Here is a 27,185-nt window from a genome sequence, read left to right as displayed (position 1 = left end):
AAAAGATCAACAAAATTGATAGACCACTAGCAAGACTAATAAAGAAGAAGAGAGAAGAATCAAATAGATGCAATAAAAAATGATAAAGGGGATATCACCACCAATCCCACAGAAATACAAACTACCATCAGAGGATACTGTAAACGGCTCTACACAAATACACTAGAAAATCTAGAAGAAATGGATAAATTCCTAGACACATACATCCTCCCAAGACTAAACCAGGAAGAAGTTGAATCTCTGAATAGACCAATAACAGGCTCTGAAATTGAGGCAATAATCAATAGCTTACCAACCAAAAAGAGTCCAGGACCTGATGGATTCACAGCCAAATCCTACCAGAGGTACAAAGAGGAGCTGGTACCATTCCTTCTGAAACTATACCAATCGATAGAAAAAGAGGGAATCCTCCCTAACTCATTTTATGAGGCCAGCATCATCCTGATACCAAAGCCCGGCAGAGACACAACCAAAAAAGAGAATTTTAGACCAATATCCTTCATGATCATCCACGCAAAAATCCTCAATAAAATACTGGCAAACCGAATCCAGCAGCACATCAAAAAGCTTATCCACCATGATCAAGTGGGCTTCATCGCTGGGATGCAAGGCTGGTTCAACATATGCAAATCAATAAATGTAATCCAACATATAATCACAACCAAAGACAAAAACCACATAATTATCTCAATAGATGCAGAAAAGGCCTTTGACAAAATTCAACAACTTCATGCTAAAAACTCTCAATAAATTAGATATTGATGGGACGTATCTCAAAATCATAAGAGCTATCTATGACAAACCCACAGCCAATATCATACTGAATGGGCAAAAACTGGTAGCATTCCCTTTGAAAATGGCACAAGACAGGGATGCCCTCTCTCACCACTCCTATTCAACATAGTGTTGGAAGTTCTGGCCAGGGCAATCAGGCAGGAGAAGGAAATTAAAGGGTATTCAGTTAGGAAAATAGGAAGCCAAATTGTCCCTGTTTGCAGAGGACATGATTGTATATTTAGAAAAGCCCATTGTCTCAGCCCAAAATCTCCTCAGGCCGATAAGCAACTTCAGCAAAGTCTCAGGATACAAAATCAATGTACAAAAATCACAAGCATTCTTGTACACCAATAACAGACAAACAGAGAGCCAAATCATGAGTGAACTCCCATTCACAATTGCTTCAAAGAGCATCAAATACCTAGGAATCCAACTTACAAGAGATGTGAAGGACCTCTTCAAGGAGAACTACAAACCACTGCTCATTGAAATAAAAGAGGATACAAACAAATGGAAGAACATTCCATGCTCATGGGTTGGAAGAATCAGTATTGTGAAAATGGCCATACTGCCCAAGGTAATTTATAGATTCAATGGCATCCCCACAAAGCTACCAATGACTTTCTTCACAGAATTGGAAAATACTACTTTAAAGTTCATATGGAACAAAAAAGAGCCTGCATTGCCAAGTCAATCCTAAGCCAAAAGAACAAAGCTGGAGGCATCACGCTCCCTGACTTCAAACTATACTACAAGGCTACAGTAACCAAAACAGCATGGTACTGGTACCACAACAGAGACACAGATCAATGGATCAGAACAGAGCCCTCAGAAATAATGCCGCATATCTAGTACTATCTGATCTTTGACAAACCTCAGGGGTTGGGGTAGGGGGGAGGGACAGCATTATGAGATATACCTAATGCTAAATGACGAGTTAATGGGTGCAGCACACCAACATGGCACATGGATACATATGTAACAAACCTGCACATTGTGCACATGTACCCTAAAACTCAAAGTATAATAATAATAATAATAAATATCGATGAGGAGGTTGTAGTAACTCAGACTTAAGAGGATGTCATGGCTTCAGAAGAAGAGGTAACAATGTGTATAGTGGTTATTGGTTGTATTCTATGTATATAGTAAATGTAACAGCAAGCAATATTTGTTTAAGTGTAGATGTAAAAGAGACAAGTCTAGGGTGACTTTAACTCAAAGATTTTAGTCTTGAGCATCTGGGAATACAACGTTTTCATCAATCAGGATGGAGAAAACTTCAATTCCAGGGTTTTAGGGGAAGATTGAGAATTCAACTTTGAACACGTTGAATCTTTAGATGTCTTTTAAGACACAAAATGGCAGCAGTGAGTAGGCACTTGATGTATGAGATATATCAAACTTGATATTATATTACTTTAGTAGGTATTGCCCATATTTATTTAAATGTTTAAGGGTTTTAGTATAGAAAAGGTAAAGAACAGTAAAGACTGAACAATGGAGCATTCCAACATTAAGAGTTCAATGATAAAAGAACAACACAAAAGAAGCTAAAGGCCGGGCGGGGTGGCTCACACCTGTAATCCCAGCACTTTGGGAGGCCGAGGCGGGCGTATCACAAGGTCAGGAGATCGAAACCATCCTGGCCAACACGGTGAAACCCCATCTCTACTAAAAAAAATACAAAAAATTAGCCGGGCGTGGTGGCAGGTGCCTGTAGTCCCAGCTACTTGGGAGGCTGAGGCAAGAGAATGGCGTGAACCTGGGAGGTGGAGCTTGCAGTGAGCCAAGATTTTGCCACTGCACTCCAGCCTGGGTGACAAAGTGAGAGTGTCTCAAAAAAAAAAAAAAAAAAGCTAAGGAGGAGAACCAATAATGGAGGAAAACCAAGAAACTGGAATCACAAAAGCCAAATAAAAGTGAATTGAAGGAGAATCAACAGGTATCAGATAGCTTTGGCAGACTGATTATACAACACGAGGTTTAAAATGGCTATTGAATTTATCAGTATCCGTATCAGTAACCTTGAGAAGAGCACAGGGTTTTTTTGTTTATTTCTGGTGTATTGACTTTGGAGTGATAGAAGCAAAAGCTTGAAAAGATAGTTGAGGATGAGTACAGAGAACACTGCATGAGGGACACAGCAAGCCACAGGCACATATGTTAGCCCAGCGTTCAGGTAACAGTGGAAACCCTGCAGGAGAGTCACGTGCACACCCTCAGCTCAGTCTGAGGGAAGGATCCCATGGTGTATCCTTTGCTCCTGAAGTTTTCTCAGCCTAGTCAGCCACCTCAACACCTAGAATCCCTGGAACTTCTGCTTAACTTCCTGAAGGAAATAGGCCAGAGCCTAAATTCAATGCACAGCTGCAGAGTTTCTGGATCCAATGCTGCAAGGACTCATCCAGGGCAACCACAGACGTCATTGAGATGCAAATTCACTGCTAGTGCCATGTACATGTGCAGTTGGAGGATCAGTTTGAACTTCCAGACACCAGGCTCACACAGAAGCAAAGAGAAGGGTGGAGCTGGTGCCAGAGAAAGAGCTGCCTGCTATCTTCCCTTACTCAGGTCTGAATAACCACAACTGAGTCACCTTGGACACTCTATTAAAGGCCAAAATTAGGGCTTAAGGTATGCCTTCTAGACTCCCCTTCAAATCAGAGGCAAACAGCAAATAATGCAAGCTCTAAAATACCCAAACAGGAACTATAATGGAAAAAAAAATCGCAAGCTGAGGGTCAAACAGAAATACAGGAATAGGTTAAATAGAAGAACTGCAGACCTGAAAAGTCTCAACTCCAGTGCAGTCACAAACGGGAAAAAGTACATATCACTCAAGAACAAAAAGAAAAATGTTGATGAAATTAAACAGAATGTTTATTAGAATGACAAGACTGGCTATGGCTGGATAATCATCTTGTGAATAATGAAGCCATCTGAATAGGCACAAAGACAGAGTTAGGTTGTTGGTAAAAGTAATGGAAACCCACAACTCCATAATAATCACACTTGCCGAATCATTAACAAATAAATGTGGAGAAAGAAGCTCTATGGAAATGGATCCCCAAGAATGTTGGCCCTGATGAACTGCAAAATTATTTTTGTTGATAAGATTGAGCCTGACAAAAATCTAGACCCATCGGAAATAGGGAAGACAAAAAAAGATGGAGGTCATGGAACAGGCTAGAGCTCACCCATGATAAATCACAGCCAACTGCCATATGGAACTGGGAACAAATGCAAAATGAAGACTATTTCACTAGACACCACACATAGATACAGAAAAATACAAAATTAGATTCACACACACAGACATACAACAGTGACACAGAAACACACACTCAGGCAGCTCCTGAGGCTGCAGGGTTCTGCTGTCTGTGAGGAAGTCCCTCCAGGAAAAGAGCAGCCTTGAGACACAGGCCAGTCCTCAATGTGACAAGAAGGACAACTTTTGGGGAGACTCAGCTGCACACCATCTAGGGGGGCCTGAGGCTGGGATCCCATGGTGCATTTCTGGGGCTCTCCTTGATGTTTCTTCAGCCTCTTCAGCCCTCCACAATGCCTAGGATCCCAAGACCATCCTGTTGAACCCCTGGAAAAGACAAGCCAGAGCCCAGTGCCAATGAACTGCCACGGAGGACTCCCGCTCCGGTGGTGGAGGAAAAGAGGTTGCACGGGACAGAAGGCCCGTCCTAGCCGTCCTGTCCTCAACCCCCACTTCACTGGACTTCTTCCTGAGTTCCTGGTGGAGGAAGAGCTTCAGGGCAGGAGACCATCACTCCTTAATCCTCTTTGGATCTGATTCTGGATTGGATGCTGTGGGCAGAAATTGGGTCAGATGGGAGTGAGAATAAAATCTGGTGAGGTGTGGAGAGGGCTGCTGGGGCACATAGACACCTGAGTTCCCCAGGGAAGGTATCAGCGAAAAATTCACCGACCCATGAGCCCACTGCCTCCCTTCAACCTGGCCCTAGCAGGGCCCTGCCCTGGCCTCAAAGCCCAGGGGCTCCCGCTTCTCACTACTGTCCAGGAAATGTGGAAATGAGGACAAATGCAAGGTGGGGCAAAGGCAACCACACCTGGAACTATCATTCCACAGGGGCAGATGGGTTGGGAGTGTGTCTCTGAGGCAGCTGGGGTAATTCCAGGACAGACAGTGGTGTCCAGGCATGCTATCAAGGGGCACTGAGGACCCCCAAGAAAGCAAAGAAGAATCAAAGGACTCCTGAGACTAAAAAAAAGGCCTGTGCTAGAGTCCAAGCCACCTTTGAGGATTCCTGCCAGAAGACCCACAAGGTTTCTGCAAAGTGTACCCACGTTCAACTCCAACACAGGGGACCCCTAACACAGCCTCACCTGCATCCAGCCAATCCCCAGTCCCTTTTATTCAATAAAAAAAAAGCAGCAGCCAAAGGATTCATTGCTAGAAAGCAGTCACATCCAGGAACAGGGGAGTTAGATATCCCTCAAGAGTGAGAAAATGGAAACAAAATGAAAGATAACCTCAATTAGAAGGCAAAGGCCAGTCGTGGGTGTCTACCTCTCATCCTGTGTGAATCATGAAGTCATCTGATTGGATATTGTGAGCAATTGTCTTTTTGTTTTTTGTTTTTGTTTGTTTTTTGGTGAAAGCTATGAAAACCTAGAGCTCCATGATCATCACACACGCCCAGTAATTAAAGATGTGTGAAGAAGGAAACACTCATGAAATGGACCCCCCAGAATATTGTCCTTGGTGAACTGGGAAATATTTTTTGTTGATAAGATTGAGCCAGGCCAAAAAAATCTAGGCCCATCAAAAATATGGAAGACAATAAAAGATAGAGGGCATAGTAAGAGAACAGAGGCAATGTGGGGGAAATTACTCCTACTGCCATGTGGATGCAGGAATGAGTGCAAAACTTGTGACCTAGCCAGAAAGGCTGCAGTTTGATTTAAAGAGATTGTTCACACGTTATTGTGCTCTTCTCAATATTGAATCATGGTGGGTTTTGATGTGACTACTAAGGGAAAGGAAGAATGGAGTTAGAAGCATCTTCTTTGACATCTGACTACACCACTCCTGCTCATGGAAAATGTGTTCCTGTGAGGTTTCTGTTGTTGGATGTGGTATTGTCAACTTATTTTAGAAAAGTTGGCCTCTCCAGAGACAAGGCTATTTTTATTCCTCCTGGTGCCAAGCAGGCCCCCACCTCGCCCAGGCCTTAACAAAGCACAAGCTGGAACCACACAGAAAACAGATTACACACAGCCCAAGCAGAAACACAAGGAGAGGTACACCAGAAGGAAGCCAGACTTGAAAGAAACCTCCTCCAGTGCACAAGGCACATTTGTCCCACCAGATACCACAAAGAGAAGACACACACACAAACACATCCCACACAAATACACACACATACAGATATACAACACTTACAAAGTGCTGACCAGCTACAGCTAGTTTGGACCAATAAGTATTGGTTTATGTCAGTTCTAATTTTTCATGGCTGGTTCTGACTGGTTTAGAATGGCTTCAACTGGCCAGAACCTGTTTAGTGTGACTATAGTGAATTTGACCAGCTTGGACCTGTTTTGACTGGCCAAAATCAGTTTATGCCAGTTCTGGTCTTTGTTGGTTTTGACCAGATTAGACTCATTTCAACTGGCCACAACTGTTTTATGCCCAGTAAAAACGGCCTCAACAGGTATTGACCACTTTCTTATATCATCTATATCCTCACGTAACCTTTGTTATTTTTTATGAGAGACTACTTACCAAATGAGGGACATGAGAAATATTAGAACTTGAGCACACAAACAAGAACCATTCATCACCTACAGGGGAATTATCATTATTGTAGATGAAAGAGGACCTTCCATATTTTCCCTTAGACCTTAGAATCTTTTTCAGTCTTTCATTGTACAATTTTGAGCACATGTTTTTACTGGTTTTCACAATCTGGAATTGTTTTATGCCAATTGTGATCAGTTTAAGTTGGTTCTGACCAGCTTAGACCAGTTCCAACTGGTCAAAACTGGTTTGTACTGGGCATTACTGGCCTTGACCAGCCTGAACCAGTTTTGATTGGGCAAAATCAGCTCATGCCTGTTCCAAATGGTCTTGCCATTTCTGACCAGTTTAGATCAGTTCCTCTGGCCAAAAATGACTGATACTGGCTCTGACTGGCTACAACTGGCTTGAAAAAATAAGCACCAATTTGTGGCACTTCTAATTTGTCATAGCTGGTTCCAACCAACTTAGAATGGTTTCAGCTGGCTACAACCACTTTAGAGGGGCTATAATTAGCCTTGACCAGCTTGCACCTGTTTTGACCAGCCAAAATCTGCATATGCCAGTTCTGACTACTCTTGGCCAGTTCCGAAAGGTTTACACTGATTTCAACTGGCCACAATCAGCATAGATGGAGTATAACAAGCCTCAACAGGTTTTGATCACTTCAATGTAGAATCTATAGCATCATGTAGGCCTTGTCAGTTTCTTTTTGACATATTTCTTACAAAATCAGAGAGAACTAGACACACAAGCAAGAAACACTCAAAATCCTTTGAAGAAAGTTTCACTACTGTAGATTAAAGGAGACCTTCTATGTTCCCTTAGACTTAGAATACTTTTCACTCTTTCATTGTGAAACCAGCCCAATTTTCCAACAAGCTGGATGTCCATAAAACTGAAGCTTGAGAAACTTACATTTGTACAATGAAATACATTTGCTGCTTGTTGACCAACTCCTCTTCTTTCCCCCTCCTGTTTTTATTCTGGGCTATATAAACCCTTAAGTTTAGTCAAGGAGGAGGGACAAATTTGAGGTTTGGCTCCCATCTCACAGGCTGATGTCACCTGTGAAATAATAAGCCTGCTTCCCTGGCAATACTCATCTCACTGATTGGCTTTTTGTGTATTGACCAATGGGACCCAAACATAACCCCTGGTGTTTGGTAACAATTGTACAATTTTGAGCACTGGTTTTGACTAGTTTTTATAAGCCAGAAACATTTTTTTTTGAGATGGAGTCTCACACTGTTGCCTGGGCTTGAGTGCAGTGGCACGATCTCAGCTCACTGCAACCTCCACCTCCCAGGTTCAAACGATTCTCCTTGCCTCAGCCTCCCAAGTAGCTGGAATTACAGGTGCACACCACCATGCCCAGCTAATTTTTTTGTATTTTTAGTAGGGAAGGGGGTTTCACTATGTTGGCCAGGCTGGACTCGAACTCCTGACCTCTTGATTCACCCACCTCAGCCTCCCAAAGTGCTAGAATTACAGACATGAGCCACCATGCCTGGCCAAGCCAGAAACATTTTATGCCAGTTGTGACTAGTCTTGGCTGGTTCCAATCAGTTTGGGTCAATTTCAACTGACTGCAAATGGTCAAGACTGGCTCTGACTGGCTGCAACCAGTTTGAAATGACCATAATTGGTTAATGCTGGTTCTGACTGGTCATGGCTGGTTCCAAATGGTGTAGATTGGTTTCAACTGCCCAAAATCTGTGTAGCTAGTGTAAAAGGAAAATAAATATCAGGACCCCAAAATCGCTAAACCAAAGGAAAAAGTCAAGCTGAGAAGTGCATCAGGCAAACTCTGTCTCCCATTTTATTTCTAAATACGATAGCTACAAAGATAAAAAGCTATTATACATACCTCCCTCACAATTTGTCCACAAGGAAATTTCTTGTGGGCCTCAAGATCTTTACCCTAAAACAATGCTGTTGAATTTAACCCTGGTAAGGTAACTTGATAGCTTATCTTCACAGGTGTGAGACAAAGAACAGAACTCAATCATCCCTCTGCTCACCTGAGACAAATGCACATCTGATTGCTTTCTCTGCCCTATTGTTTAAGTAAAAATTCAGATTCACTAAGCCAGACTAAGGATTCAGTAAAAGGCTAATCAGAGACTTAAAAGAATGCAACAACTTGCCTCTTAGCTACCTATGACCTGGAAGCCCCCACTTCAAGTTGTCCTGTATTTCCAGACTGAACCAATGCATACCTTACACCTACTGATTGATGTCTCATGTCTCCCTAAAATGTATAAAACCAAGCTGTGCCCCAAAAACCTTGGGCACATGTCATCAGGACCTCCTGAGGCTGTGTCACGGGGTGTCCTTAACCTTGGCAAAATAAACTTTCTAAATTGATTGAGACCTGTCTCAGATACTTTGGGTTCACAACAGGCTATATCTGGCCTTGACTGGCTTGGACTGGTTTTGACTGGCCACAATTGGTTTATGTCAGTTTTGACTGGTCTTGGCCATTTCCAACAAGTTTACACCAGTTTCACCTGACCACAAACGGTTCAGACTGGCTCTGTCTGGCTACTATCAGTTTTGACAGACTGAAATTACTTTATTCTCTTTCTGACTTGTTATGGCTAGTTTTGACCAGCTTTTACCAGTTTCAACTGGCCATGACTGGTTTGGATGAGCTATAACTGGCATTAACCACTTTTGACAATTTCTTTGTAGAATCTGTATTCTCATGTAATCCTTATCAGTCTCTGAGGGACTTTTTACCAAATGAGAGACATTAGTAAAACTAGAACTTGAATGCATAAAGAACTGTACAAGAACCCATATTGTGGTTTCCATGGAAAGGAACTAGAGAGGCAGGGTATGCAGGTTTAGGATTCATTCGTTTTAATAATTTCAATGGGCCCTGAGGTATAAGGGCTGGCCCTAATGGTTTCATATGTGGCCCTGGGGTGGCTAGAGCAGGTGTTTAGTGGCTCAGATTGTGAGAGCTTAATAAGGCAAGTGGTTGGGGCTGTGGATTCTGGGTTGGTTGATTTGTATTTGAAAGGCACATTCCTGGGAGGAGGACTCTGAAGCGGGGGTGGGATGAGGGAGGCAGGAGACCAAGACAAGGTAATATAGACATATTGTTGGATTGCCCAGAACAATATGTGTCCAGCATATACATCTAGGGCAGATGTGAAAGTGTCAAGTTTACAGAAGTTTATGCTTAATACTGGTTTGAGTTGGCCTTTCCCCAATGATTGGTGATGTTGAGCATGTTTTCATGTGTTTATTAATGTATTACAATATACAGACTATACCTGTGGGAAAATGTCTATTGAAGTCCTTTGTCATTTTTAATTGACTTGTTTGCTTTTGGTTATTGTTGAATTTTAGACATTCTTTGTATGTTCTGGGTACTACTCCTTTATCAGATAAATGATTTGCCAATAGTTGTGGGTTGCCTTATTACTCTAATGATAGTATTCTCTGATGCACAAAAGTTTTAAATTTTAATGAAGGCCAATTTTTCTATTTTTTCTTTTGTTGCCTGTGCTTTTTATGTCATATCCAAGAACCAAATCTAATGTCATGAAGCTTTTGCCCTATGTTTTCTTCTAAGAGTTATATAGTATAAGGTGTTACATTTAGGTATTTAGTCTACTTTGAGTTATTTTTTGTATATGGTGTTAGGTAAGGATCTAAATTCGTTCTTCTGCATGTTGATATCTAGTTTTTCCAGACACTTTTGTTCAGAAGGCTGTTTTTTTCCCCCATGAGAGAAATGAACGGCCTTGTCAACCTTTCCAAAAAATCATTTGACCGTATATGTGAGGGTTTATTTCTGAGATCTCTGTTATGCCATTGGTTTATATGTCTTTTTGTTTGCCAGTACTACACTGTTTTGGTTACTATAGCATTGTAGTAAGTTTTTAATCAGGAAATGTGAGCCTTCCAACCTTATTCTTTCTCAAGGTTGTTTTAGCTATTCAGAGTCTTTTCAGATTCCATATGAATTTTATGATAAAATTTTCAATTTCTCCATAAAATGTATGTAGATTGCCTTAGATAGTACTGACTCCCAAAATGCAAATATTGGTCTATATGATGGTGTCCTAAAGGTCTCTTAGGATCTATTCACTTTTTCCAGTCTTTTTTTTTCTATTCCTCAGACTTATTTTAATTTTCATATCTTCAAACTTGCTCATTCATTCTTCTGCCTGCTCAAATCTGCCTTTGAACCCCTTGAGACTTTTTCATTTCAGCTATTGTACTCCAGAATTTATGTTTTCTATTTCTTTATTGATGTATCTATTTTGTTCATACAATGTGTTCTAGCCAGTTACTGCCCAAAGAAGTCTACAGTCAATGCTATTCCTATCAAAATACTGACATTTTTCACAGAAATAAAAAAAACTACTCTAAAATTTATACAGAATCAAAAAAGGAGTCCAAATAACCAAAGCAATTCTAAACAGAAAGAACAAAGCTAGAGGCATCACATTACCCAACTTCAAACTACTGTAAAGCTACAGTAATCAAAAGAGCATGGCACTGGTAATTAATAAATAAAGAAATAAAAAATAAATAAAACAAAACCCACAAACCCACATACACCAATGGAACAGAATAGAGAACCAAGATATAAAGCCACATACCTACAGCCATCTGATATTTGACAAAGTTGACAAAAATAAGCAAAGCAGAAAGAATTCCCTATTCAATAAACAATGCTGGGATAACTGGCTAGACAGATGCAAAAGAGAATGAAACTGGACTCTGACCTTTCAAAATATAAAAAAATTAATTTGAGGTGGACTAAAGATTAAATGTAAGACCTCAGGCCAGGCACAGTGGCTCACAGCTGTAATCTGAGCACTTTGGGAGGCCAAGGTGGGCCAATCACCTGAGGTCAGGTGTTCGAGACCAGCCTGGCAACATGGTGAAACCCCGTCTCTACTAAAAACACAAAAATTAGCCTGGCGTGATGGCAGGTGCCTGTAATCCCAGCTACTCAGGAGGCTGAGGCAGGAGAATGGTTTGAATCCAGCAGGCAGAAGTTGCAGTGAGCCAAGATCATGCCACTGCACTCCAGCCTGGGTGACAGGGTGAGACTCTGTCTGAAAAAGAAAAAAAAAAAAAAAAAAGACCTCAAACTATAAAAATCATAGAAGAAAACCTGGGAAATACCCTTCTCAACACTGGCTTTGGCGAAGAACTTATGGCTAAGTCCTCAAAAGCAATTGCAACAAAAAAATTGACAAATGGGACTTAATAAAACTAAAGATCTTCTGCATAGCAAAAGAAACTATTAACAAAGTAAACAGACAACCTACAGAATGAGAGAAAATATTCACCAACTATGCATCTAACAAAGGTCTAACATTCAGAATCTATAAGGAACCTAAACAAATCAAACAAAAAAACAAATAAATCAATTTAAAAATGGGCAAAGGACACTTCTCAAAAGAAGACATACAAGTGTCCAACAAACATGAAAAAATGCTCATCATCCCTAATCATTAGAGAAATGCAAATCAAAACCACGATGAGATACCATCTCACACCACTCAGAATGGAGACTGTAAAAAAGTAACAGGTGATGACAAGGCTGTGGAGAAAAGGGGATGCATATACACTGTTAGCGGGAATGTAAATTTAGTTCAGCCACTGTGGAAAGCAGTTTGGAGATTTGTCAAAGAACCTAGAACTACCATTTGACATGACAACCCCATTCCTGGGTATATACACAAAGGAAAAATATATTGCTCTACCAAAAGACACATGCACTCATATGTTCATTGTGAATAGCGTTGCAGTGCTATTCACAATGGCAAAGACAAGGAATCAACCTAGGTGCCCATCAATGGTGAATTGGATAAAGAAAATGTGTTACATACATACCATGGAATACTACACAGCCACAACAGAGTGAAGTCATGTCTTTGCAGCAACGTTGATCCAGTTGGAGGCCATTATCCTAAGCTAATTAACGTGGCAACCGAAAACCAAATACCACATGTTTTCACTTATAAGTGAGAGCTAAGCATTGAGTGCACCTGGACATAAAGATGGGAACAATAGTTACTGGGGATGACTAGAGAAGGGAGAAAGGAGGATGTGGGCTGAAAAACGACCTATTGGGTAGTATACTTACTACCTGAGTGACAGGATCATGTGTACCCCAAACCTCAGCATCACACAACATACTCATCTAGCAAACTTGCACATGTACCCACTCAATCCAAAATAAAACTTGGGGAAAAAAGAGAAAAGCAATTAAATGAGTTTTTTTATAGACAACAAATAATTGGGTCTTATTTTTACATGCACTTTGACACTCTGACAGTGTCTTTTAGTGATTGTTGCATGTTTCTTTTTATGTACAATTTGCATGCAATGAAATGCATAAATCTTAAGTGTACCATTTGCTGAGTTTTGACAAATGCATAACATGTTGAATATTTATGTTTAGCAAACCTGTTCAGCATCAAGCTCCTGCCCCAACACTTCCTAGTCTGCGGACGGCCACTTTGCTGGCTGTAACCCTTTATAAAAAATAAAGTCTCCTCGTTTTTTAAATTTAAATAGTGTGTGGCCAGGCACGGTGGCTCATGCCTGTAATCCCAGCCTTTTGGGAGGCCAGGGTGGGTGGATCATTTGAGGTCAGGAGTTCAAGACCAGCCTGGCCAACATGGTGAAACCCCCATCTCTACTAAAAATACAAAAAAAATTAGCCAGACCTGGTGGCATGCACCTATAATCCCAGCTACTTGGGAGGCTGAGGCAGGAGAATCACTTGAACCCGAGAGGTGGAGGTTGCAGTGAGCCGAGATTGCACCACTGCACTCCAGCCTGGGCGACAGAGTGAGATTCCAACTCAAAAAAAAAAAACAACAACAACTGTGGTTTTTCTTAAAGTTAACATCCATATCAGTACTTAGTGGCCCATGAAGGGAAAGTAAAAAGGGTAGCTCCATCAGATCCTACCTAATTAATGTTGCCTCTGTCTTAGCTTGGGCTGCCATAACAAAATTGCATATACTCGGTGGCTTAAAAAAAGGAACAAAAATTAATTTTCTTAACAACAAAAATTAATTTTCTCACAGTTCTGGAAGCTGGAAAGTCCAAGATAAGGTGCCAGCATGGTCCACTTTCGGTGAGGGCTGCCTTCTTGCTACGTCCTTTTATGGCTTTTCCTAGGTGCAGGAGAGGGAGAGGGAGAGAGGGAGAGAGGGAGAGAGGGAGGGAGGGAGAGAGAGAGGGAGAGAGGGAGAGAGGAGAGAGAGACAGACAGAGACAGAGCCCCTCTTCCTATTTTTGTAAGACCACCAATTCTACCAGATGAGGATCCCACCCTTATGAACTTAATTAACTTCAATTACCTCCTAAAAGCTCTATCTTCAAAGTAGCCACATTGAGGGTTAGGGCTTCAACCTCCGAATTTTGGGGGGACACAGTTTAGTCCATAGCACCCTCCAAAGGATACTCCTCTCCTTTGACATGTGTGATGTTAACCACAACCATCAAGGGGTGGATAGGGTTCTTGATTATAAAACTTCAGCATCCAAAAGCTTGGAGCTACCCTTGGTTCTGGAAGCTTCCTTACTTTTACTTTGAAGTTTTCAGTTCCCATTGGGGGAGACCCTCATCCCAACTGTAGATGAATCATTTTTCTTCTTGGCCAAGCTGGAGACTGCATGGAATCACTTTTATTCTTCTGCAATATCATTCCAAAGCCAGGAGAGACAGCTTTAAATTATAGCACCTGGCTGAGACCTGGGAAGCTTGCCCCATATTCCCGACATTCCGCACTGTGGCCTTCCATTGAGTGACTGCAGCTGACTGCCAATTCCCAGAACCATAAGCTTATGTTTACAATCAAGGACTCTTCCACTTGCCTTACACACAAACTCAGCAGACTCATTTTAATTTTTTTTAGTTACTTTTTTTTTTTTTTTTTTAGATGGAGTCTCACTCTGTAGCCCAGGCTGGAGTGCAGTGGTGGGATCTCAGCTCACTGCAACCTCTGCCTGCCAAGTTCAAGCAATTCTCCTGCCTCAGCCTCCCGGGTAACTAGGACTACAGGTGTGTGCCACCACGCCCAGCTAATTTTGTGTGTGTGTGTGTGTGTGTGTGTGTGTGTATTTTTAGTAGAGACAGGGTTTCACCGTGTTAGCCAGGATGGCCTCGATCTCCTGATCTCGTGATCTGCCCGCCTCGGCCTCCCAGAGGGCTGGGATTACAGGCGTGAGCCACTGCATCCAGCCCATTTTAATTTATTTTACCTCCTACAGGTGGTCCTGACACATACACACTGAACAAACGTGTGTGACATATGAACCATGTTCACTTTGGGGTAGAGACACAACATTTAAATTTATTACAATTAAGTCCTATATATCAAAAGGTCTTTTCAGGTCAGGAAGCCACACAAGTGCGCAGTCTGTGTATACTAGCCAGGACCAGTCTGTGCTCAGTGGTCTTTTCATCAGGAGAAAGTTACTGAAGTTAGTCTCTTGTCCAGTCAAAGCTATAGTTATAGCTGGTGGAATAGGGGGTGGGGGTCAGTCAGCATCTGGTGGAGCTGCAAATTGTTTTAATATTGTTTATGTTGAGGCCAGTGCTTGTTTAGCTGCCAGAGAGGAAAAAAAAAAAAAAAAAACCTGTGGCAGTTAGAGGCAGTTAGAACACACTTTATTTATTTATTTATTTTTTTTTTGAGATGGAGTTTCACCTCACCATAACCTCTGCCTTCCGGGTTCAAGCAATTCTCCTGCCTCAGCCTCCTGAGTAGCTGGGATTACAGGCACGCGCCACCATGCCTGACTGATTTGTATTTTTAATAGAGATGGGGTTTCTCCATGTTGGTCAGGCTGGTCTCGAACTCCTGACCTCAGGTGATCCTCCCGCCTCGGCCTACCGAAGTACTGGGATTACAGGCGTGAGCCACTGTGCCTGGCCAGAAAATAATTTATTCCTTAAGTGTAGGGGGATGTGATCTATCCCTTGCCTGGCATGGCTTTGCGTCCAGCTTATGTCTTATTGCCACAAAGCATCTGTTCTGTCAATCTTATGATCTCTGTTTTAACATTCATGTTGGTCAGTTGTTATATTTAAACCACAAAAGAGAGGGGTATAATGAGGCCTGTCTAACCTTCCATCCTGTCATGGCTGGGAACTAAGTAAGAGTTTTCTGGGGGCCGGGCGCAGTGGCTTTACACCTGTAATCCCAGCACTTTGGGAGGCCGAGGCAGCCAGATCACCTGAGGTCGGGAGTTCAAGACCAGCCTGACCAACATGGAGAAACCCCGTCTCTACTAAAAATACAAAATTAGCTGGGCGTGGTGGCGCATGCCTGTAGTCCCAGCTACTCGGGAGGCTGAGGCAGGAGAATCCCTTGAACCTGGGAGGCAGAGGTTGCAGTGAGCCGAGATTGTGCCACTGCACTCCAGCCTGGGCAACGAGCAAAACTGTCTCAAAAACAAAAAAAAAGGAGTTTTCTGGGGTCACCTTGGCCACAAGGGGGTCCATTCAGTTGGGGAGTGGCTTAGGATTTTAAGTTTATAAATCTTAGGGAAAGACTCCCAGGAGAATAAGTGAAGACATAAAACCATATCATGGAAAGACTAAAGTGTTCGTCATTGTTATAATAGGCAGAGTTACAATATTAAAATAATGATAATAATGATGATGTTAACAATGTCCTCTTCCTATGGGGTAGGGATGCAGGAATAGCCAGCCTTCTCAGGAGAAGTATTATGGCTACACTATTACTACTGTATTACTTTATAACTACAGCATGATTATACTATAACCAAGCCTGGGAGTGATCACACTAATGATGGCCTTTCAGGTGCAGCATTGCATAGGAGTTAATAGAATGGACTCTGTAGTCGGCCAGCCTGGGTTTGAATTTCCCTGTGCTATTTACAAGTTTTGTGATCTTGGAAAATTCCTTTATTCCTCTGTGACACATTCTTTTTGTGGGAAATGAGTATAATAATTGTGCTCATCTCAAGCATTAGGAGGATTGAATGAACCTAGAACATGGCCTGGTGCACATTTAATACTTAACTAAAATTTGCCTCCAAGATTGCCCTCAATCAATCTTATCTCCTGGTATTCAAACTCTGTAGAGTCCTCTTTCACGATAAATAGAACTGACCACTGTAACCAATACATTCACTATGTGGTGAACACACTCAAGCATTCTTATGGTAGGTTCCATGTGGTGAGAAACTGAGGCCTTTCACCTTCTGCTCATAGTCATGTGAGCTTAGAATCAGATCCAATTAGCCCCAGTTAGCCTTCAGATGACTGCAATTCTGGCCAACATCCTGATTGCAACCTCATGAGAGTTCCCAAGCCAGAACCACCTAGCTAAACTGTGCCTAGATTTCCAGTCCTCAGAGAGTGTGTGGGAAAATAAGTGTTTATTATTATGTTAAGCCACTAAGTTTTGAGTAATATGTTAAACACAGCAATAAATAATATGGTTGTCCTAGTCTGTTTGGGATGCTATAACAAAATTCCTAGGCTGGGGGATTTATAAACAAGACAAATTTATTGCTCACAGTTCCGATGGCTGAAAAGTCCAAGATCAAGATGCCAACACATTCAGTGTCTGGTAAGAGTTGTCTGCTTTATAGATGGTGACTACTTGCTGTGTTCTTGCATGGCAGAAAGGAAAAGAAACTCCCCTGGCCCTCTTTTGTAAGGCCATGAATTGCATTCCTGAAAGCAAAGCCCTCATGACCTAATCACCTACCAAAGACTCCATCTCTTAATATTAGCTCAATGGGAAACTGATTTCAATATGTAAATTTGGTGGGGGGAGGCACAAATTTAGACCATAGCAACAGTCAACACTGTATTGTAAATGTGCCCATTTTCCACAATATAATAGAACACACCATGGGTTTTCAGGACTGGCATTTATTATAGGCACAAACTTAATATAACTCAAATGATTGTACCAATGTGTTTCTTATATTGTCCTATTTCACAAATGTAAACAGAGAACACAATTTTTTGTTTTAATAGCAGTATTCCTTGTTATAATAAATATTAAAATAACACCATAATAAAATCACTAAGGGTGTAACCTAATGGTGCTGATTTCACAGAGGGTGGAAAACATCACCCCAGGGGTGGGACTACTGTGTTTATATAATACAAACACCTGAAGGTGGCAGAAACTAGCAGAGACAGAGGATTTCTTAGCATCAGAATTGATATGTTGTTATTTATGATATCTTAATAATTTAGAGGCATATAATAAATAATGATAAGGATTCTGATATTTGTTATAAAGCATAATTGTGTTGATTATATTTAAAACCATTAATAGAAACAATATAATTGTAGAATTAAGTAAAACTGTAAGTGGTATGCTATGGCATGGTGTATGGTATGGTATGGTATGAGGAATGTGAAGTAGAGTGTGGTGGGGGGGGTAGGATATACCATAGATAATAGTCACATTGGGTTGGGCACGGTGGCTCAGGCCTGTAATCCCAATGCTTTGGGCGGCCAAGGTGGGCAAATCATGAGGTCAGGAGATCAAGACCATCCTGGCCAACATGGTGAAACCCCATCTCTACTAAAAATACAAAAAATTAGCTGGGTGTGGCGGTGGATGCCTGTAATCCCAGCTACTTGGAGGCTGAGGTAGGAGAATCGCTTGAACCCGGGAGGCAGAGGTTGCAGTGAGCCAAGATCGTGCCACTGCACTCCAGCCTAGTGAAAGAGTGAGACTCCATCTCAAAAAAATAAAAATAAAAAATAGTCACATTGGCACTAGTAGCCCAGTTGAGAGCTGAGGGTGGAGGGTGTGATTCATCCTGGCATTATGGGAAGTGTCCTTGACAACCTTGGCTTTAAGCTGACTTTGGCCACGGGGTCAATATCTGCCACACTGCATCACATCCATTATCCAACAAGGTGCCTGAGCCCCAGAACCCTCAGCCCTGCTACATTCCTCTTGCTCCTGGGGTTCCATATTTTCCAGTGGCTGCTCCAGTGGAGGAGGTGGGGCAGATGACACTGACTATGGGGTGCAGGATAGAAAGTGCTAGGGTAGATGCTGATGGGAATAGCCCCCTGCCTATGGATCCCCCACTACTTCCCCTTTCCCCCTCTACGTGGCCTGCCACTGTGACCAGGAGGAGGCTAAGTTAGGAGATCTTGTAAACAGTGTGGAATGTATGTAGGTAGGATATTCAGTTGGGTACCGCCCTGACATAGAGTTAGAGCTGGGTGTGCTGGACCATGGTGGGAGGAGGCATTAAATCTTGAATTAGAGGAACTGAACCCACCCCACCAACTTCCTCACGCATGTAACCAATCTGTGTGGGGCATCTGGTCAACCTCGATATTATTGCTATTATTCATTCATCCATTTAACAAGCTTGTACTGAGCATCTGCTTTGAGCTGGCACCATGCTGGGTGCCTGGGATACAGCAGAAACAAGACAGACAAAGTCTGGGTCTCATGAGGCTGATGGTCCAGTGGGGAAGAGGGATGAGAAACCAAAAAAAGGAATATTGAATCAGGTCAGATAGTAGTAGTATTTGCAATGCAAATATAGTACAAAATAAGGGAGCAGCAAGTGAGCCCTACAGATGTGTTACTTCAATGGCAGGATAAGATGGGGGTGGAGGCACTCCAAAGGTGGAAGAGGAAAGCAAGATGCACGGGCACTGGAGAAACAGAGTACTCTCAGAACAGTCAGTGCAAAGGCCCAAAGCCAGAGAAAGGATCCTTGATGTTAAAACAGCCAGAATTGAGATGCCTGGCAAATAAAAATGTTGACTAACTCCAACTGCAGACTCTCTGGACCCTATGGCCTCTTTTATTGTAGTTATATCTTTACACTACAAACATTAAATGCAACTACGTGAAAGTAGAAATAACCAAAATATTATGTGAAAGTTTGATACCTAAAATATTAAAATTAGGTAATCATATAAAATAAAATATATACTATAAAACAGGTACTATTATATAAAATACAAACTATTTTATTGTCATAAGGAATATACAGTAATAAATATTACAATATGCTATATAACATACTGTAGACACAATTTACTATAGTATGTAATGACAGGCACATATAAAATTAAAATATATAAATCTAGTTATTTACATCTATAAATCTTTTATCAAATGTAGTTCAAGTTATCACATGGTAAAATATAACAGCACTTTTGAGATTCATCCATGTTGTAGTAAGTGTCAATAAATCTTTTTTTATGTCTGAGCAGCCCTCCATAGTATCAGTGTATATAATTTGTTTAATCACTCATCCACTGATGTACCTTTGTGTTACTTCCTAATTTGGGCAATTATACAATTGCTGTGAACATTTGAGTATAGGTTTTCATGTAAACAGAATTTTTCTTTAATCTAGGGTAAATACCTAAGTGTGGAGTTGCTGAGTCATATGATAAATGTATGGTTAATAGTATAAGAAGCTGCCAAACTTTTGTGCATAGTGGACAGACCATTTTACATTCCTACAAGCAATGCATGAAAATTTCCATTGCTCTGTATTCTTGCCAATTTGTGGTACATTTTCATTTTTAGCCATTCTAAAAAGGCCATTCTATAGTAGTATCTCATTGTGGTTTAATTTGCATTTTCCTGATAATTAAAGATGTTGAGCATCTTTTCATCACTTTATTTTCCATTTGTTTTTCATATAACCATATGGGTGAATCTCAAATACATTAAATGAAAGCACTCCGACTCAAAAGGAGATATACATACACATACAAAACACACACACACACACACACACACACACACACACACACACACACACACACACACGGACTCCATTTACACAATATTATGGGAAAGGCAGAACTATAGAGACGGAAACAGACTGGTGATTGCCAAGAGCTGGGAGTGGGAAAAGGGACTAAAAAGGGATAAGAAAGAAATTAGGGAAGTGAAGGACCTGTTCTCTATCTTGACTGTGGTGTTGATTGCATGATTAGATACAACTGTCAAAACTCAGAACTCTACACTAAAAAGTGTGAATATTACTGACTGTAAATTATACCTCAATAAATATAACTTTAAAAATATTTCAGTTATGTCCACACAAAAAGCCTGCACAGATATTTATAACAGCTTTCCTCATAATTGCCAAAACTTGGAAGCATCCAACAGTCCTTCAGTAGGTAAATAAACATCCAGACAATGGAACATAATTTGGCGCTAAAAAGAAATGCATTATCAAGCCATGAAAAGACATGGAGGAAACTTAAATCCACATTACTGTGAAAGAAGTCAATTTGAAAAGGCTACACATTGTATGATTTCAACTATATCATACAAAAGATAAAAGGTAAAACTATGGAGAAGGAAAAAATGTTGCCAGGGTTAGAGGAGATGAAGGGATGACAGGCAAAACACAGAGGATTTTTAGGGCAGTGAAACTACTCTGTGTGTGTAACAGTGGAAACATGCCATGATCCACTTGTTCCAACAAGCAGAAAGTACAAGACACATTCTATGCTGTTACACCAAGAATGAACGCTAATATAACCTATAGACTTGGGGTGATAATGAGTGTCAGTGGAGGTTCACCAATTGTAACAAATATACTACTCTGAGAGGAATGTTGATAATGTGGGAGGCTATGCATATGTGGATTAGGGATATATAGGAAACCTCTGTAATTTCTACCCAATTTTGCTTTGAACCTAAAACTACTCTAAAAAATAAAGCCTTCAGTATATACGGGTATATGCATATACATATACATGTAAGTATTATAATATTGTTATAATAAATATATAAGAGAAATAATCAAAAGTCATTTATAATAAATTGTTTCCCTTCATGCTGCTTGGGCATACAGAGGATAGTCAGATGCTTATGTTGCCTGATGACTAATATTAACAGGATGCTGTCATTGGGCCCTGCTGGCTTGGATCCCATCCATAATGTGACCCAAAAAAAGTCACTTAATTCTCCCATAATCCCATTTTACAACTGAGGCAATTGAGGCCCAGAGGTTTGTGGGCAGGCTGAGGGTCCCTAAGTGGATCAGTGTTGGCACCAGAATTTGAACCAACATAGACAGCTTTCACTGTTCTGCCCACATCACTACTCATGTAATAGACAGGAAGCCCAGCTTGTGGTCTCCTGAGATCTCCAGATCATCCCTGGCCCACCCTGGGTCCATCATTCCATTGTGCCTTGGGGGGAACTCAGAGGAAAAGGTCTATGAGGCTGGGACCTCATCCTCATCACCATCGTCCAGGGATCATGACCATGCAAATATGGAGATGCAATCTTGGGGAAAGTACAGTAGCCAAGGGTGACTAAGGAACCTCATGAAGCAATGTGGGAAGTTGAGAATCAGCAGACATTGGGTTAACAGGGGACAATGGGGAGCCAAGAGATACCATCAAAATTTAACGGAGGGGTCAGACACTGTGTTAGTGATTAATGGGCATCAATAGACATTCGGCTAGTTTTTTTTTTAAACTAGGGTCCTATAAAGAAGGGGACAGAAGAGGCTCCAAAATACAGTTGGGAAATGTGGACATTATGGTTCATTGTAAGTCACTGCCGTTACCTAAGCGGAAGGAAGGAAGTTAACAGCATCCACCGTATTGAGGGCATTCCCACACGCTGTGTTAGGGACAGTTAGATACTGCTAGGTGAGTAATGGGAGAGAATTGTTCATCATTGTGAGGGAAAAATCAATAAGGGGGATCACAAGATATCCTGCTGGAGGTGTAATAAAAGTATCAGGAGATAGTAACCATTGTATTGCGGGGGCACACCACTGTCCCCTATTCTGAGGGTTGTAATAAGTGGTCATCACGCAGAATGGAGAGTGGACCTTACTAGACATTGTCACAAATGGGAGGAGGTAACAGACATCATGCTGGAGTGAGGTGATTATAAAAGAGGTAATGAGGAGATCTCCAGAAACTTTCTGGAGTGTGATGATGAAGTGTGACACACATAAGAGTAAGGTAAAATGGGAAAAATGGCCAGGCATCATGGCCCTTTCTGGCCCTAAACATATGGTTGTGTTGGTTTTCATATAAGTTATTAATCTGTTACATGAAAGTCACATCATTAAGGAAGCCAAATGCTAAGCTTCCAGTCAGTGATGAGTAATGAAAAAAAAAAAGGCAACTGAGTTGGAAGACCTATGACAGCAGAAGGGACATTTAAGTTGTCCCAGATGACCTGAAAATTCTTACCTCAGAAGCTTTCTTGAAGGTGATGGGAGTTCACAAGACACTGTGTTGCAGGTCAAAACACAATGTGCTGAGGGCCTGTGAGGCTGAGAGACCAGTCATGGTAGATAATGAGGGGGGTTGTAAGTCTTGGTGCTAGATGACAGTGGGGACTCAACATACATTCTGAGGTTTACATCTGTATACATAAAGGTTTTTTCTTTTTTTTTTGTAGCATCTCTTTCTTGATAGAAATACTGAATGAGGGTTGGATAGGACCAACTGTGGTAGATTGGAACAAGAAAGAAAAACACCCACGAGTCTGTTACACAATGTGTTCCACAACGAACAACTCACATAACTTAGGATTCATCACTATCAAAATAACTACATATTATGTTGTTTTATCATTCAATTTGTTGGTACTATACCTAAACCACAGTAAACAAGATTATCATTCCCATAATATGATCTTTCTTATGAAGAATTTGGTAACAGTATTCCATTGTAGTTTTCATGAGAAGGCTTTTCCTATTCACCAAACTGACTTGGTTCCTTGTCAGTAGGAATAATGCCCCAAGGTTTATTGGGGATGGTGACAATGTAGGAAGGGTCCCTCGCCTCATTCAGTGCCTTCTCAGAGGCCCTCTCCAAAACAGCCATGTGTGACATTCTGATGTGGTCATTTCTATTTACAATAATATACATATTTTTCTGCTGCATGCATGCAACAGTGTACAATCAGACCCAACCCTCAGTGGGGTTTTCTCACACTGTTTCTCTCAAGCGTGGCTGCTCTGATGGACACTGAACACTGATTTCTGAACGAAGCCTTTCCCACAGATGCCACACTTGTAGGGTTTGTCTCCAGTGTGTGTTGTCTGATGTTTATTCAAATTTGACCTGTCAGTAAAGGCCTTCCCACACTCAGCACACACGTAAGGCTTCTCTCCGGTGTGAATTCGTTGATGTACTTGGAGCTGTGATTTTTTAGTGAAAGACTTCCCACAGTCACTGCACTCATATGGTTTCTCTCCAGTATGAATTCTATGATGTGTAATCAACTCTGACTTCTGTCGAAAGGTCTTCCCACATTCAGAACAAATGTAGGGCTTTTCTCCGGTATGAGTTTTCTGGTGCTTACTAAGATTTGACCTGCCACTAAAGGCCTTCCCACACTCGGCACACACATAGGGTTTCTCTCCTGTGTGAATTGGCTGATGCACCAGGAGCTGAGACTTGGAGGTAAAGGACTTCCCACAGTCACTGCATTCATAAGGCTTCTCTCCAGTATGAATTCTTTGATGAGTAATAAAGTTTGACTTGCGGATGAAAGCTCTTCCACACTCAGTGCATACATAGGGTTTCTCTCCTGTATGAATTTTCTGATGAACAATGAGTATCGATTTCTGGTTGAAGGCTTTCCCACATTCGTGGCATTCATACTGTCTCTCTCCAGTGTGAATTTTCTGGTGTATATTGAGGTGTGACTTCTGAGTGAAGGCTTTTCCACAAGTATTGCATTCATAAGGCTTCTCCCCAGTATGGATTCTCTGATGTGTAATCAAGTCTGACCTCTGGGTGAAGGCCTTTCCACATTTGGAACATATATAAGATTTCTCTCCTGTATGAGTTTTCTGATGTGTAATGAGATTTGACCGGTTGGTGAATGCCTTCCCACATTTATTGCACATATAGGGCTTTTCTCCTGTGTGAATTCGTTTATGAACATGGAGTTGTGACTTGGAAGTAAACAATTTCCCACAGTGACCACATTTATAAGGTTTCTCTCCAGTATGAATTATTTGATGTGCAATCAAGTGTGCCTTCTGAATGAAGGCCAGTCCACATTTCATGCATATATATGATTTTTCTCCTGTATGAATTCTCTGATGCACTGTGAGTGCTGACTTCTGAGTGAAGGCTTTTCCACAGTCACTGCATTCATAAGGTTTCTCTCCAGTGTGAATTCTCTGATGAATAATCAACTCTGACCTGTAGGTAAAGGCCTTCCCACACTCAGTACATATGGAAGATTTCTCTCTACTTTGAACTTTCTTATGTGTAATGAGGTTGGAATTATTGCTGAAGACCTTCCCATATTCGGTACATATATACGGCTTCACTCTTGTGTGAATGCGTTGATGTACCTGAAGTTGTGACTTGGAAATGAAGGATTTGCCACAGTTACTGCACTCATATGGTTTTTCTCCACTATGAATTCTTCGGTGTGCAATCAGATGAGTCTTCTGGATGAAGGCCTGTCCGCATTCAATACAGATGTAGGATCTCTCGCCTGTATGGATTTTCTGATGCATCTTGAGTGTGGACTTTTGTGTGAACGCTTTGCCACAGTCAGTGCATTCATGGTGTCTCTCTCCAGTATGAATTTTCTCATGTATACTGAGATCTGAGTTATAAGAGAAGCCTTTCCCACATTGGCTGCATTCATAGAGTTTCTCTCCGGTATGAATTCTCTGATGCCTGAAGAGGGACGATACTTGAAAAAAGGATTTTCCACATTCATTGCATTTAAAGGGTTTCTCTCTCATATGGGTCTTCTGGTGTATAATAAATTCTGGCTTCTGTACAAAAGCCTTCCCACATTCAATGCATACATAGAGCTTTTCTCCTGCAAGAACTTTCAGGTGTACTTTGAGCTGTGACTTCTGGGTGAATATCTTTTCAAATTCGGCGCATTCATAAGCTTTCTCCCCAGGATACATTTTTTGACGTTGAGAGGATACTTGTTTATAACTGAGGATTTTTCTACATTGATTATGGTCCCATAATTTCTCTCCTGTTGGAATACACTCATGGTTACTATAGGAAGACATTTTATCATTTGGTAATCTTTTTAACATTCTTTGAAGGATTATTTTTATTATGACTGTATAAATCTAAATTATGCTTTAAACCATTTCCAAATGAGGCATATTGATGGGGTCTTTTGGGAGGAGAAATGATGTCTGGGTTCACATGAATTATTTTTCTACTATCCTTATAATGCCTCTTTGTTTTCAATATTTTCTTGATGAAAGCAACATCATTTTGATATTTATTTTCTCTGCTGATAGCTCTCTATTTGTCACCAATCTGTCACAATTATTCTAGAATAAAATAGAATCCCACATCACTTTCATCATGACCTTTTCTTTCAATATGGAAAGAAACCTCTTCAGAGATTCCCTGCTATAAGGTCTGAAACCTAAACTCCTCTGCTCAAATGAGAAACAGGTGATTTTAGTTCAAAGCACAGCTAGCAGAGGCTAGGGGGTATGGTACAAATGACTCATCCAGGCTGAACACAGAGAAAAGGCTGAGGGTGAGTAACGTGAAGAGGAAGGCAGAGATAGTGTTGATGGAAATGTCCTGGAAAACAATTCAGCAGTTAGAGGAAATAAACTAGATGAACAGATAACACCATGGACAGATGTGGAAAAAGTAAGGCAAAAAACACTATATATACCACAGCATCATTCACATAAACTAATGATCCAAACTCTTAATTCGCTTACAACATGCATGAAATAAAAAATGTTTCCATCATATAAAACTGTAGCTTATGACAGGCAGAAAAATGGGTGTGGGGGAAAGAGAAAAAGGAATAAATCAAAAAATAAATAAGAGAGAATCCTGACCCAGACTCATGATGATAGTGTGTCTTAAACTGAGGACTATGATTAAACCCAAACCTCATCAGGTAAACTATAAAAATAAAGCAATCAAAAACAACAACAACAAAAACGAACCCTGGTCAATGTGGAATCACTCAAGCAACATCAGGAAAAAAGGTCAGGAAGGGTGATTAATCATGTTAAACACAGCAGAAAGATAATCCCAAAGATTAAGTAACAGTGACCCCCAAGTCATCAGCTTATCCAGGCATGAAGGACTGAGAAGAAGTAAGAAATTTCATGGCCACTCCTCTGCAGAAAACAAAAAGAGAGGGTGATTGGACAGAAAGCTCTGAGGCATCTCACAGTTAAAAAAAAAAGAAAAGAAAAAAGAAAAGAAAGGTGACTAGCAGGAGTGGGAGTGTGTGAAACAGAGTAACTTTGAAAGAAAGCAGATCCATCAATGTCTGAAGGTTAAAGAAAGACTCTAGGACTATGTGGAATGTAGGGGAAAAGAAGAATGTTAGAGAAAATGAGCACAATCAAGGAAGAAAGATCTTTAATGAGGGAGACTGGCACATGATTCAGAATCCACAAAGCCAAAGAACACATAAGTGACAAAGGTCGGCCAGGCGCAGTAGCTCATGCCTGTAATCCCAGCACTTTGGGAGGCCTACACGGGTGGATCACTTGAGGTCAGGTGTTAGAGACCAGCCTGACCAATATGGTGAAACCCTGCCTCTACTAAAAATACAAAAATTAGCTGGGCATGGTGGCTGGCACACACCTGTAATCCCAGCTACTTGGGTGGCTGAGGCACAAGAATCGCT

General features: G+C 41.1%; 1 protein-coding gene across 5 annotated transcripts in view; it reads right to left on the bottom strand.

Moving 5' to 3' along the window:
* The window catches only part of LOC116480776 (zinc finger protein 585A), a 64,695-nt gene that overhangs the window by 21,067 nt on the left and 16,443 nt on the right, over window positions 1–27,185 (bottom strand). For 4 of the 5 annotated variants that reach the window (XM_032173111.2, XM_032173110.2, XM_058426741.1 and 1 more), the window contains one exon: window positions 16,052–25,538. In XM_032173111.2, coding sequence (XP_032029002.1) covers window positions 23,521–25,538 — 2,018 coding nt within the window. In that variant the 3' untranslated portion in view covers window positions 16,052–23,520. Of the gene's footprint in view, window positions 1–16,051; window positions 25,539–27,185 lie in introns of those variants that run through there. The other variant, XR_009209390.1, reaches the window with a different exon arrangement.

This window comes from Hylobates moloch, unplaced genomic scaffold, assembly GCF_009828535.3.
Source record: "Hylobates moloch isolate HMO894 unplaced genomic scaffold, HMol_V3 SCAFFOLD_13, whole genome shotgun sequence".
Classification (NCBI taxonomy): domain Eukaryota; kingdom Metazoa; phylum Chordata; class Mammalia; order Primates; family Hylobatidae; genus Hylobates; species Hylobates moloch.
The sequence above is the reverse complement of the archived record's forward strand: the minus strand, read 5'-3'. Positions and strand labels throughout refer to the sequence as shown.